Source organism: Aspergillus novofumigatus (assembly GCF_002847465.1).
Source record: "Aspergillus novofumigatus IBT 16806 chromosome Unknown P174scaffold_25, whole genome shotgun sequence".
Classification (NCBI taxonomy): Eukaryota; Fungi; Ascomycota; class Eurotiomycetes; order Eurotiales; family Aspergillaceae; genus Aspergillus; species Aspergillus novofumigatus.
This window is the reverse complement of record NW_020194298.1, coordinates 4,312-16,931: the sequence shown is the minus strand read 5'-3', so window position 1 is coordinate 16,931 and position 12,620 is coordinate 4,312. Positions and strand designations below refer to the sequence as shown.

The 12,620-nt window shown below is 43.3% G+C and overlaps 5 protein-coding genes across 5 annotated transcripts; 3 read left to right on the top strand and 2 right to left on the bottom strand.

The window, feature by feature from the left end:
- Positions 1-557: 557 nt before the first annotated feature.
- Positions 558-1,748, top strand: P174DRAFT_516622 (uncharacterized protein; the record flags this gene model as incomplete). The annotated part of the gene is made up of 6 exons (XM_024832358.1): positions 558-629; positions 685-919; positions 1,047-1,147; positions 1,231-1,308; positions 1,452-1,536; positions 1,569-1,748. 6 exons carry the CDS (start codon positions 558-560, stop codon positions 1,730-1,732), a joined length of 735 nt encoding a protein of 244 aa, XP_024676849.1. The 3' UTR covers positions 1,733-1,748.
- A 1,083-nt stretch (positions 1,749-2,831) lies between these two features.
- P174DRAFT_516621 (uncharacterized protein) lies at positions 2,832-3,385 on the top strand (the record flags this gene model as incomplete). The annotated part of the gene is made up of 2 exons (XM_024832357.1): positions 2,832-2,868; positions 2,898-3,385. The coding sequence occupies 2 exons, from the start codon at positions 2,832-2,834 to the stop codon at positions 3,383-3,385; spliced, it is 525 nt and encodes a 174-aa protein (XP_024676848.1).
- Positions 3,386-5,646: 2,261 nt separating this feature from the next.
- Positions 5,647-6,628, bottom strand: P174DRAFT_465288 (arabinoxylan arabinofuranohydrolase; the record flags this gene model as incomplete). The annotated part of the gene is made up of 4 exons (XM_024830530.1): positions 5,647-5,704; positions 5,731-5,759; positions 5,781-6,490; positions 6,511-6,628. 4 exons carry the CDS (start codon positions 6,626-6,628, stop codon positions 5,647-5,649), a joined length of 915 nt encoding a protein of 304 aa, XP_024676847.1.
- A 1,442-nt stretch (positions 6,629-8,070) lies between these two features.
- Positions 8,071-8,322, bottom strand: P174DRAFT_380853 (uncharacterized protein; the record flags this gene model as incomplete). Its single annotated transcript, XM_024823029.1, has 1 exon — positions 8,071-8,322. The coding sequence occupies one exon, from the start codon at positions 8,320-8,322 to the stop codon at positions 8,071-8,073; it is 252 nt and encodes an 83-aa protein (XP_024676846.1).
- A 544-nt stretch (positions 8,323-8,866) lies between these two features.
- Positions 8,867-9,271, top strand: P174DRAFT_118457 (uncharacterized protein). Its single transcript, XM_024821063.1, has one exon. It carries the CDS (start codon positions 9,026-9,028, stop codon positions 9,230-9,232), a length of 207 nt encoding a protein of 68 aa, XP_024676845.1. The 5' UTR covers positions 8,867-9,025; the 3' UTR covers positions 9,233-9,271.
- The last annotated feature ends 3,349 nt before the right edge of the window (positions 9,272-12,620 follow it).

Here is a 12,620-nt window from a genome sequence, read left to right as displayed (position 1 = left end):
GGCCGCGCATCTGGTGCGAGCAGTACGCCGATCGAGTGGTCCCAGTATAGCCATGTCTCAAATTACAATTAACAGTTGAGATACTTGCAGTCGTTCTGGGCAGGAAGTGACCTGAGAATGCCTCGTGACTCTTCATAATTTATACAGAGCGGCAGGTTCGGGGGAACAGATCCAGCAAAGAGGATGTGGCTCCCCATGCCAAGACGTACCCGTATATCCGCCTTTCCTGAAGAGGCAGTATTCGAACGCAGTTAGTTGCTTGGCACAGGAATCAGAGCCTCCACAGTCATCAACCAAGTGGTGAGCTGAAGACGAGCATATTACACATCCGCGGAATGGATCCATGAGCGCGCTGTATTATTGCCTTGTTAGGTAGTAGGAATATCAAGATGACCCAGCTAACATCAGACCCCACGGGCGCCACAGCGTCCGTGGGACTGACTCCAGAATCTATATAAGACGAAGAACTTCTCTCTGTTTTCTCTGCTGATAATCAGGTTCTCCTTTTCCTTTCATAAAACACAATTCTCCTCGTTTGTCCCTCACTGTTCGCTACGATGTTCAAGCCCTCTGCCAAACACCTGCTGCTCGCCGCTCTGGTTACCCAGCTTCTCCCAAGCATCAGCGCGGTGTCCTTCCCTGCCACAGGAGGCCCATACAACACCAGCATCGCAACGGCCCCAGCTCATCGACCATCGTCGTTTGGATCCCTACTCCGCAATGCCACAGCCACGTACTCTGATGATCTCTCTCTTTCATCCCGTCCCTCCACCAAGCTGTTGCCCCTCCCTGACGTCCTACATGGACCCCATCACCGCAACATTCGAGGATGAACAGTACGCACAGGCTGGCATCCCAGCCGGCGCCTTCGGCTCACTTACACTTCGAACCTGCATGCCTTGTCGGCCTTCAGATTCTAGTCGCCGCGTCAAAGGGCAAAATTTCCGCTCATTCTCTTCTCACCTGGCCTGGGAATTCTCGACTCTTGTACAGTGCTATGGCACAGCAGTGCGTTTTCCCCACCTTCTGTTATCCACTCATTAAAGCATTAAATCGACATGTCTTGCTAAGTTACACTTTCACTGCAGACTGTCCAGCACTGGGCTACATCGTCGTAACCATCGACCATCCCTACGACGCAGGCATCGTAACATTCCCCAACAATGCCACAATCCTCGCTGCAAACATTACAACCAATGCCGAATATCATAGCTGACCTGAATATCCGAGGTGAGAGACGTATCCTTCGTCCTCGATCAGCTTTATATCCCATCTGTCATTTCTAGGCTCATCCCACGCCGAATTGCGGTTTGGATACCTTAAGTTGGAATCTACGGCACTTCTTGGCGGTGCGACGCAGCTGAGGCTATGCTTTCTGATCCCGTCTATTGGGGGGTGTCAATCTGGACGGCACATTTTCGGCTCTGTTATCTGACCGGGGATTGGATAAGCCGTTCATGTTGATGGCGCGCAGCAAGCGGAAGAATTTGACTACTGATGTGAGCTGGGGCGCTCTATGGGGCCGAAGGCTGAAGGGTTTTAGGAGAAGATTTATGCTTGGGTGGTAGTCTACGAACATGGTACGTTTACGGATTTGGCGGTGGCTGCTGATTTGATTTGGTCTCAGAGAGGAATATCCGGCACAGACGGCCGCATTCTTTGGAGTATCGATGGGGAAGAGCCCATCAGGCTATTGCTACTTATACGAGCAGATTCTTTGACTTTGTTTTGAAGGGGGAAGAAACATGAGTTATTAGATCGCTCCACTATGGAGTTTCCTGAGGTGACTGTTGGAGAAATTAAGTCAGTAAGGCACTAGTTAAGAAAATACTAAGATACGATAATATATTCTTAGCCTGATCGAGTAGCTTGTGTATAACCTTGATGGGAATTATGCAAGAGTATATACTGAAGTAAGGCTGTAGCATGATCATTATACATATATGTTGCTTTCACTATACTAATTCTGGTAAGAAACATCACTTCTCGTGTTCTGACGTATGCCTAGGACCCTGGGACAAAGGTAAGCAACAATACACCTGCGCAATTACCTCAACGGCTTGTTGTATCTTGAAGAGGCCTTCCTCACTCAGAAAATAGCCCCAACGGGAAGAAGTATATGAGAACCTGACATGAGTCTCATAATGGGGAAGCTTGAGTCTTGTACCAGTGGCTTAGGTGCTTAAGGAAGGCTCCAGTCCCTTGAGTAGGGATGCAACGGTTGGATATTGGCTTAGCAAAATGGGAGTGACTTGACGAAACTTAATCAAAGTCTTACGATTAAGTTATAAGGGAATAATCATCTTTAGTAGTTAATTAATGTACAGTAGTAGTAATACATATATATATATATATATATGTATGCATATTGACCTTTAACTACTATAATTCAAGAATGATCCTTAACTACTAATAATCTAGTATTAATATGAATTCTCACCTAGTAGCGATATTGAATGCCATCTAGTGTTGATATCAAATTCTCGCCTAGTATTGATATTGAAAGCCATCTAGTATCGATATCGAATGCTGTCTAGTAGGGATAGTGCAGTGCGTGCGACCGTGCGGAGGGAAGTGTTGGTGAGATATAATCAATGTAAAAAATCCAAAAGTTCCTTTTGTACAAATAGTCCGCCGTACTGCTGTCTACTCCGCATAAATGTAGTCCTGAGATCTCTACGAACTTACGAAGCCCAGAGTGAGTCATGACTCATTCTACAGGGATCTCGAGCAAACCTAACATAAAGTAGTCAATCCTGAGTCAAATGCTCCATAGACACACAAGTCAACCCGAATGAAAAACCTGTCTCGGCAGCCACTACTTTACGAGAATGATCGTACAGGTTATACTTCTATCCGGCAGATCTGGTGTCGGGAAAACTACCATCGCAAGCGAGATGTCGAACACCTAAAAATCCATGGTATCCCTCATGCCCATATCGATGGAGACAATCTAGATATGGTATATCCCGAAGAGGAGGGCCCCGATTTGCTACTTCTCAACCTTGAATCTATGTTCGGAAATTATTATCGCCGCCGAGGGATGCAGCAGACTCATCCTATTCGGGAACTGCAATGGCTCTGGAGTATGAATCTATCCAAAATACTCTCCAAGCTGTCATCCAAGATTCTCTCCAATTCCCGCGGGAGAGAGAACCTGCTATTGATCTCAGGGGTTCATTTTGAAGCCACCGACAATACAGCCTCAGAGAGGCTACGAAAAAGAGAGATAGGCAGTTTACTGGATCATCATTTGGCGAGTGGCCTCCGAATGGCATCGGTACTGGAGAACGAGGTTGGGGGATGGGCTTGCCGAATTTCAACGGACGGTCGGACCGTGAAGGACATTGCGGCGCAAATTTTGGAGCAAGCAAACTGGGTCTAGAGAGCAGGGTTCTCTTCTTCCATGTAGATGCCAAGGATACCAATTGAAGTAATGATAAATTCTTAAATTAAGACAGTACTGTGTACTGGGATTGTTTATGGTAAAGGAATGCTTCCTATACTAGATAGCTGGATAGGTCTATAGATAGGGAATAAGCACTATAAACATATATAGGTGGCAGTTTTAGACCTCATAAGTATTATTATGGATAAAAAGATCTATCTTACGTAGTCCCAATTATATGACAGTTGATCTATCAATACTTAGAGAGAAGGAGATAGAGGGATAAGATGAAAAAAAGTATAGTAGGGATAGTATATAGGTGAAAAACATATATTGAGGAAAAAAAGTAATGTACAAATCTATTATATTATAATACGGTTAGTACCAATTGGGGAAGAATATTTAAGGATCAATAAATAAAGAAAATAGAATGAAAAAGGACATTTTTAAAGATTTAAGAGTTAAGACCTCTCAAAATTTCTTTCCACTAATGGCAGTGCAGAGAGCTGGGACGAAACATTCACCTACAATATCCTAGGGTGTAGGAATCATTCTAAGGGATAAGGCTCATAAAATCCAATACTACTATCCCTCTTAGGACTCATTGCGAATCCATCCAGGATCCTAAATCCTAATCAAGCTAGCGGTAAATACCATGGATTCAAACATTTGATGTGCCACTGTAGGTAAGGTTCGGAACTGGGATAAGAAGGGAAATACCAACCATATGAAGCACACATAAAGGTTTTGATATGGTTATCTACAAGTGTCTTAGTCATGTTTAGGAATGTCTTGATTGGAACTGACTGATTGCCGCAGTTGCCATGGTGGGTTAGTGATAGTGGAAAGATGTTGTTGATTAGGGATTTTGTGCAGGCAATGGTGCTGTATTTGGTGCATGTACGTTATCTTCCTATTTTCCTTTATGGGGGTGTGCTGTATGCGTCAACTAGAAGGTGAGACTATTCTGATGATTGTAAACGGGGAGCTGGAATAGTAATTGAAGACGGTGCTGCTCTGGCTGAGTATCTTGACTGGGCCTTGCCTGCTGAGATGTCCTAAAACTTATATGGGCCTTCTAGCAAATTCACAAAAACCGCGTTGAGTGGATTTGAGAAGGGGTGTTTGAAAATGGCAAGATCTGGCATTTGGAGCATTGTCCTAAGCAGTAGGAATGGGATGCTGCTATTAAGGGCGACTTTAAGCAGCATGATCTGGGATTGTATACGGAGGGAAAACCTACTATGCGGTCTGATCTGGAGTTACAGCCATGGTTTGTTTGGGAACGATGCTGTTGGGGAGACTTAGAAGCAGCTGGATTTGATATGGGCGTGGTGGTGTTCCTTTCAGATAGATTTGGACTGCTGTATATATACTAAGTGACTTTAATAAACTAAAAAGGACCTCTTGAGTATGTTAAATATGTAATAGACATGGCCTATAGAGTGAAAAGTTGCATTGGCTGCGTGGCATTTACCTCTGAGTTCCCTTGGATGAATCTCTCCTTAGGGAAATAGTTGGCAACCAGGTTCTGTTTCCGACTTGGATCTCGCGCGCCCATTGAGCGAGAGGATCATATATATCATCATGTTCTTGTTACCTGAACGTCTCTTATTCAAGGCAATCCTCCAAACCTCAGCTGTTACAGCTTGTCTCCCGTATCTTCAATTACCAACCAGATATAATTATCCTAGTAAGTGGCATTTCTCCGGCGGGGCGCCATGCTAGGTAAATTATACTGAGCATCTAGATCCTATGAGAATCGTTTTGAGCTCTGAATTCTGTCAACTGGGTTTCCCCACGGGGATCTGCATAAACTGTTTTAGCCTGCTATTCCAGTCAAACTCCATCAAGGACAGGAATATAGCTAATTTTCTGCAGCGATGTTCTTCAGGCTGATATAATCAGCGCGTAACCTAGCAATTCAGGCTACTGTGGGCAGAATGATTTCTCAATAGCAAGGGATTTTGCTTCTTTCTATGTTTCTAGGCGTAACATTCCAGCATGGTATTATACCTCAAACTATTGACGCGTTTCGAGCCCAGCCCAGTTTATGTAGAGGGTCAAGCTCATGAGATATGTCTTGAATACACTATAGCGTTCGTAATTTCAACCATCCTGGTAAAAGCATATCACATACTACTGCTCAACAAGATAACTATGATGAATTTTCAACTTGATCTCACACCAAAAGGTCCCTAGGTAGTGCACCATATCCCCAAACTAACCCACACCTGTATGATAGGTTACTTCCTCACTCATTTCAATGTCAAAACCGCCGGCCTCCAAGGCAAAGTATTATAACCCCCACTCGCACTAGGATCATGTCCTGATAAAGAAACTGCAAATTACAAGCATCAACAGTCATGGTCTGATCAGGGTTGGTTCTCACAAGATCCCCGTGACTGATATCATTCGTCCAGGTCGCTCCACTATTCGCCTTCCCAGCAAAGGGGTTACTCTCAGTCGCGGCCTGCGCAGTCCAAGTACCCCCCAAGCTATCAGCTGTGAAAGACCGGAAATATCTCCCACTCGCACCGATAGCCTCGACAATCATGAGATACTTATTCTGGCCCTCCACAGTGTAAACCTGCACCGCCTCGAAGAGATTATTCTGGCTATCACTTAGGACGACTTCATACTTTGTACCGAAACTCCCGGGAAAGTTGGCGATGGGCATGCTGGCTCGGTAAATCTTGCCGTTGTCGCCGGCGAAGAACAGGTACATGTTATTGCTATCGCCGATAACGGTTTGGTCGATGACGCCTGTACTAGAGCCAGAGATTGTTCCGGAGAAGAGAGGTTGGGGCGAGGACCAGCTGTTGGCGTTTGTGGGGTCACTGGATGTCTTGTAGGAGAAGGATGTCGGACCCCATTGGTAGGCTAGGATCCAGATATTTTTGGGCCGGAAGTAGAAGATTGTTGGGGCGACGGTCCCTGAACTCATGGTGTTTTGGCTTGCTGAGGCCATGTCGGACCAGTTGGTGAAGGGGGAGAAGCTCATCGAGCCATAGTTTCCGGATGCATCTGTTGTGGAGGCGTAGACGAGGTGCTGGCCGTTGTAGACGACGTTGGTGAAGTCTTTGAGCGCGGTCCAGCGGACTTGGGTTGGGCGAGGGCACCGGTCGATGTCCAACTGTAGGTGGATGGGAGGGAACATGCGGCCAGAGTACCTGGTGTTGAGAGGAGGAGGATACCACTCAACCACGCGAGGCTTGCGATGGACTTTCGAGGTGTCATTTTGTAATCTTGTCCTCAGGAGGGGGTTGGAAGGGATGGACGAGGGTCTAAGTTGTGGGATAGGAAGTTCAGATGAACAATGGGGATATTTATATCCTCTCAGGTGTCTACGGCAGGTTTCTGCTGAACCAATGTGAAAGTGGCTAAATGCGAGACGGCTAAATGCAAGACAAAACAGTTGTGACAGCTGCCTCATATAATTGTATAATGCGACCATGTCCAATCTGCGGAGAAAACTGTGGGGAAGAACCCCCTGATAAAACAGAGATTTGCCATTCTCATCACGCATAATGCACCGCAACAAAGGAGGAATCTGATCCGGCAATCAATCTGTAACAATGTCTTAGTTGACAGGTTGGTTACCTGTGCTGCTCTGATCACCAATCTCTGTATTTTCAATGGAAATTGGACTAAGAAATACTATGTGGGATATGACATCGGTAGTGAATAAGTATGAGTGTGGAACATACTAAACCTAGTATAACAGCTGAAACCAAACTAACGCCCATGTTGGCACCAGTTCAACGCTATGGTAGATCCCATTGGCTAGCATGATATATATGGATCTACGGAGTACTAAGACACGAATTGGCCAGATAGTGTTTCGCCGTAATGGTGTATGGAGCGAGCGACGGCCCAGGATTATAATCTTCCTGGGCTATCAACCCGGCTGACCTGTCGAGAAGCTTGACGAGTTGGTTGACCAGTTATTCAGTTAGTTAGCTCTCGTCTCGGGCATTCAAACGTTCTAGACTTGTCTAGTCTCACCATAGTTTCACCCATCAGCCTACTCATTATTATCAACGGAATCTCTAGTGCAAGCCTTGCCTAGCAGTCAGTGGTCCAAATGATCACCATCACCAGGATGCACATTTCCTGTTGTTTAGGGTAGGTAGTTAACGACCTTATTTCTGGTATCATTAATCTAGAAGTCAGATCGGGGGGAAGAAAAATAAAGTAGAAAATATACAAAGTAACATTGCGCTAATCAATGATAAATGGAAGTATTTCTGGTCATCTTTCCTGAACATCATCATCCGCCTTGAGGCAGTTGACGATATCTACCAGACCCTACTCCCGTTAGCACCACTCATTCCTGTAACACCCAGTATATTTTCCGAGCTGACTGCTCCAGCGTCCCCATCTTCGCAGCATCAATCATCAACCCATCCTTAAGAAAGATCCCCACATATGCAACTGACCTTTGCCTAGTATGTCGTAGGGTGTATATGATTATGACTTGGCACCGGCCCGGTTGGTGGGGTACGGAGGGAGTGGCGGAATCACATGATTGATTAAGGAACGAAAAGTAGAAAATTTAAAATGATTTTCCGCTCCTTGCGGAACATCATCCTACTATAGAATAATAAGAAATCACCATCAGGGAGCCCACTTCTGCAAAGATGATAACTTGCACTAAAAAAGCAGCCATGTCAACAATCTCAATAAGACAAACGCCTAATTTTGTCACCTGCATATTTCGCCATCTCAGGGCCCTCAAGAGGATGAATAGGGTTACTTTCCAACTGGAACGGCTTGATATTGCCGGATGCTTGCTGGACCTGAATCTCGGTTTGTTGTTGCGAGCTGCGAGGTATTCTACCCCAGCAAAAAGGGATTTGCTGTTCAGCGGTCTGGCTTTCAGGAGCTGGAGATTCCCGGCCCGCTAATTGAGAACACAGTTTATTTTCCATTTTTCCCTTCTTAGATTGGTATGAATCGTTGCTTGATCGCGTGATGGCTTTGTGGAAAGGACAGGGAAACAAGGAACAATAGGTTCTTGTTTTCACCCTTTGGTGTTTTGTAGCCCTTACTGCAGTTAGGTAGCTGTTTTATGGTTCTGAACTGGAAGAAGTTAGTGTATATTGATTTTGTAGAACTAGAATTTTGGAGTTTCCTCTAAATGGAAAGTAGGAACGTATCATAGGTAAGATAAAGCTTACATTGTAAAGGATATACAGAGCAGCTTAGGAGCAACTGTGAGATCAAAGCAACTCTGGCCTTGCAATCATAGTTACTCATAAGTATCTTTCCTTCAGATATATACCGTTGGCAGACCCCACATCTGCTGTGTAATCACCAATCCATGGAATTTCGATCATCATGACGTCTGCATTTAATTGTGTAGGAGGGCTCGCTGTTGTGGCTAGACCGTCCGACTATTTGGACCCAAGGAATGGGGTGTAGCCAGTGAGTTTTTTGGCCCAAACCGCAGTTTTCCAGCCAGAAAGTTTATCATCTAATCAGCCCATCCACCACGTTTTGACAGCGAGCATGCGTCACCTGACCATGAAAGCGTCCTTTTGAGGTTGAGATACGGAGACTGCTGTCTTAGGATTTGGGCACTGAGGGATAGTTGAATAAAACATTGATTGGATTTAGCCACCACTATTCCACATGGCACCCAAACATGGCACCGAGACGGATCAAGTTTTCAATGAGGATACTAAATTGAAACAATGTCATGATCGCAACTTCTCTTCATATAGCAGTGTATATCTATCTCAAAGGTTGATGTTAATACGATACGTGTATCCTGGCAAAGGTAATGTACCTTATGTTATGTTGAAATCGCTAAGATACGTAAACTTTCCAAATCACTAGTAAACTATATGGCCAATCGAAAATCAATGAAGGTCCGATTCTTCTAAACGAATGACTATCTATCTCCTATATATGCCTTCGATAGGGGTCGGATTGCAGGTCTTCTAAATGATCAAATGCTATCGAATATTCGGCCAAGAGTGGCAGTGCTTCGCCAATTCGTATGCTTCCAAATCGGGCAAGCGGTAACATAATTCAATATGTTAGCTCTCGAATATGCACCTTCTGACCAGCCAAGTAGCCACGTGTGAGAAAGCTCAGAACCGTATCGGATTTCGCTATCACTAGTAATTTGGCTACCAATGATAAAGTTCGGAAGGTACGATTGTTTCTAATCTATCGTCTGACTAGCTAGATTTTATACCAGCGGATACAGGCATCTAGAGAGGGGTAAACTACCGATTATCAGCCATAAATGAGTGTAATTAATCTAATTGAGATCAGGAAGGTCCTTCCATAGGCCTAGACTGGTTAAACCCAACCCGGAAACCCCAACCCAACCCGGCCTAAACCCACCTTGGGCTGGGTCCGGGTTTAGAATTTCTAACCCGCAGGCCAGTTAGGTTCTGAGAATGAGAACCCATTTGGGTTTTAGGTTGAAAAACGGGCTGGGTTGGGTTGGGTTGGGTTCTTATTATAGGCTCTCTAGAACCCGTGTTATTATAATACAGTTTTAATTATATAGGTATGTATGGTAAGTGCTCTGCAAGTTAGCATAGATGAAATCTAACTAAGGTTAGATTCAGTATTATAAGAGTATTAATAAGTAAATTAATATTGTATTAATAAGGAAAAATATTATATTAATAATTTAATATCCTAATTTAATGTCTTCCATTAAGCATTGCCTGATATTTGCCATGTTCATGCTGGTGATAAATTGGTCGCCGCGGAACCTGGGGCTGACATGATGTTGTTTGAAGTAGAGTTGGTGATGGAGGAAGATTATCTTCTTGTACATCATCTAGTAGATATGCCTGACCTTCCTTAATATCATTAATATCTTCCTCTTCACTAATATAGTCAGGCACATCTACTAGATTAGCATCATCTTCTTCATCTCTAATAGTACCTCCATCTTCATCATCCTCCTGAATGCCTATAAATTCTTGTCAAAGTTTGAAATTTTCAGCACACATCTGGATCATTATTGCTTGGATTGTGCCTGGGAGAAGACGACTTCGACGGTAGTGACAGACATCTCAAGATGTATTGAAAAGACGCTCAACCCCCACACCACTAATAGGCACAGCTAAGAAGTCTCATGCCATTCTTGCAAGAATAGGAAAATGATTCTTATACTGTTTCCAATACTCAAGCACATTCGTACCAGAGGGCATGAGACCTATGATTAGTTAGTAAATCTAACTTAAGTTAGAATTATATAATGTACCTTCTTGTAAATAATCCTCAATCTCACTCAAGGCATTATCAGTTTGGGTTAGAACACGTGTTTTACCCTTCCGTGTAATAGCAATGACTCAATCCAGTTCAGAAAGACAGTTAGAGGTATGATTTATCTTTACTTTCTCTGGAAAGACTGCAGCATAGTAAGCATAAATATCCTTAAGGGCACTGGCATACCTATCATGCCAGTTAACATCATCATTACTCTATGTATCTTCCTGAAAGACTTTCAGTTTAAACTAAGGAGCTAGAATAGTTGCAATAGCATAGACATATCCTTGTGCATAGTATGTCTTGCTATAATACTGACGCAGCTTATCAATAGCCTTAGATAAGGCATGCCGTAGTTCCCTCTTCTAAGTTATGCACTTTAATTCCAGTCGTCGTTGAGCATCCTCTAAATACTGAAATAAGGAGTTATAGATGTCGAAGGCCTTATGGACTGTAGGTCCATTAAACTCTAATAAGGCAAGAGTAAAAGCAAAGAAAGGGTGAGTTAGCTGAAGTAGGTATTTAATCCACCGCCACTCTGCATGAGAAGGAAGAAGATATGTAATGTCTTCCTTCTCCCACTTTTCTGAAAACTTAGCTAGAGCAGAGTGAAGCTTAATAGCTCACTATAACATCAGATATGTTGAGTTCCATCAAGTTTTACAGTCCTGTTGAAGTCCAAGTAATCTAGGATTGGAAGGTAGGCAGTGAAAGGTTTCACGTTGGGTAGGGCTTGCATTAATAAACTAAGCAAATTTTCAAATCTAGTAAGAGATACTATTAGCAAAGAATCTAACTTAAGTTAGATTTATATACCTTCTTAAGTGTACCTGCAAATCCCTCTGAATGGATATATCAGTCACTTACATCCTAGACCATCTTAATCTCATCATTTATAGCTTCAACCTTAAGGAAAGTAAAGAGTTCCTTTACAGTAAGTTGCAGGACATGGGCAAGACAGGGAATATAAACCTATGAGTTAACAACATCAGCAATAGCTGAATCCTGGAGTATCTCTACAATCTAAGGAGATTAAAGATCCTTTTAAAGCTTATAAGTAATAGCATCCATTATTGTTGAATTATTTACAGCATTATCTGTTGTAACTGCTATAACACGATGCTGAAGCTGGACTGATTTAAGCACTAATACTACCTTCTATGCAAGGTTATCACCTGTATAATAAATATTCATTGGCTTAAACCCTAGAAGTACCTCATGATACTTCCAATCTGAGCTAAGAAAGTACCTAGTAATTGCAAGGAAGGAGTTTTGTAATGAACTAGTCCATACATCAACTACAAGAGAGATCTTAGACTGGGGAGGGATTAAGGACAGGGTCTCAGCTTGAGTTTTAGATAACTGCTTAAGTAAACAGCTCTTAATTAAATGCCAATTTGGTAAATTAAGAGTACATGCCCCAGCAGCCATTATAAGTAATCTGTGAAATTAAGGGTGTTCAACTGTTTGAAATGGGAGGCGAGCCGCAAGAATAAACTAAAGGATTTGATCCTTAAAGTTCTCAGGCGTATAAGACATTGCAGGCTAGTTAGTTAGTAATAGGAATCTAACTTAAGTTAGATATTATACTTACTTAGTTTTTCAGGAGACTGCTGAGCTTCTGTTAGGAAGAAGGTGTTTTCTTAATTACTGGGCAGTAGGCTTTGATATGCTGCATCATTGTTGTAACACTATTGCCATAACAAGGGTGGAGGAGAAGACAACCATAATGTTTACATTGGACCTTAGGTTTCCTATTAGGAAAGGATGCACCTTCATCAAAGTCTGTCCATGCCAGAGATGTCTGAGCTCTCCCCTAGCTCACCTTTTGCCTCTGAGATTGCATACCCTTAGCCCCTGTTGTTTCCCACCACCATAGCTGGAATGCAGGTTCACAGTCCTTACTAAATAATATAATCTTGTTCTTTCCATTTTGATTGCGGATTTGGAGGTCAGGGTGAGGGGCTGTCTGTATAATACTTATTCATGG

Excerpts from the sequence above, each read along its gene's own strand:
- P174DRAFT_118457 (XM_024821063.1), top strand. The coding sequence starts at position 9,026 with ATGGCACCCAAACATGGCACCGAGACGGATCAAGTTTTCAATGAGGAT.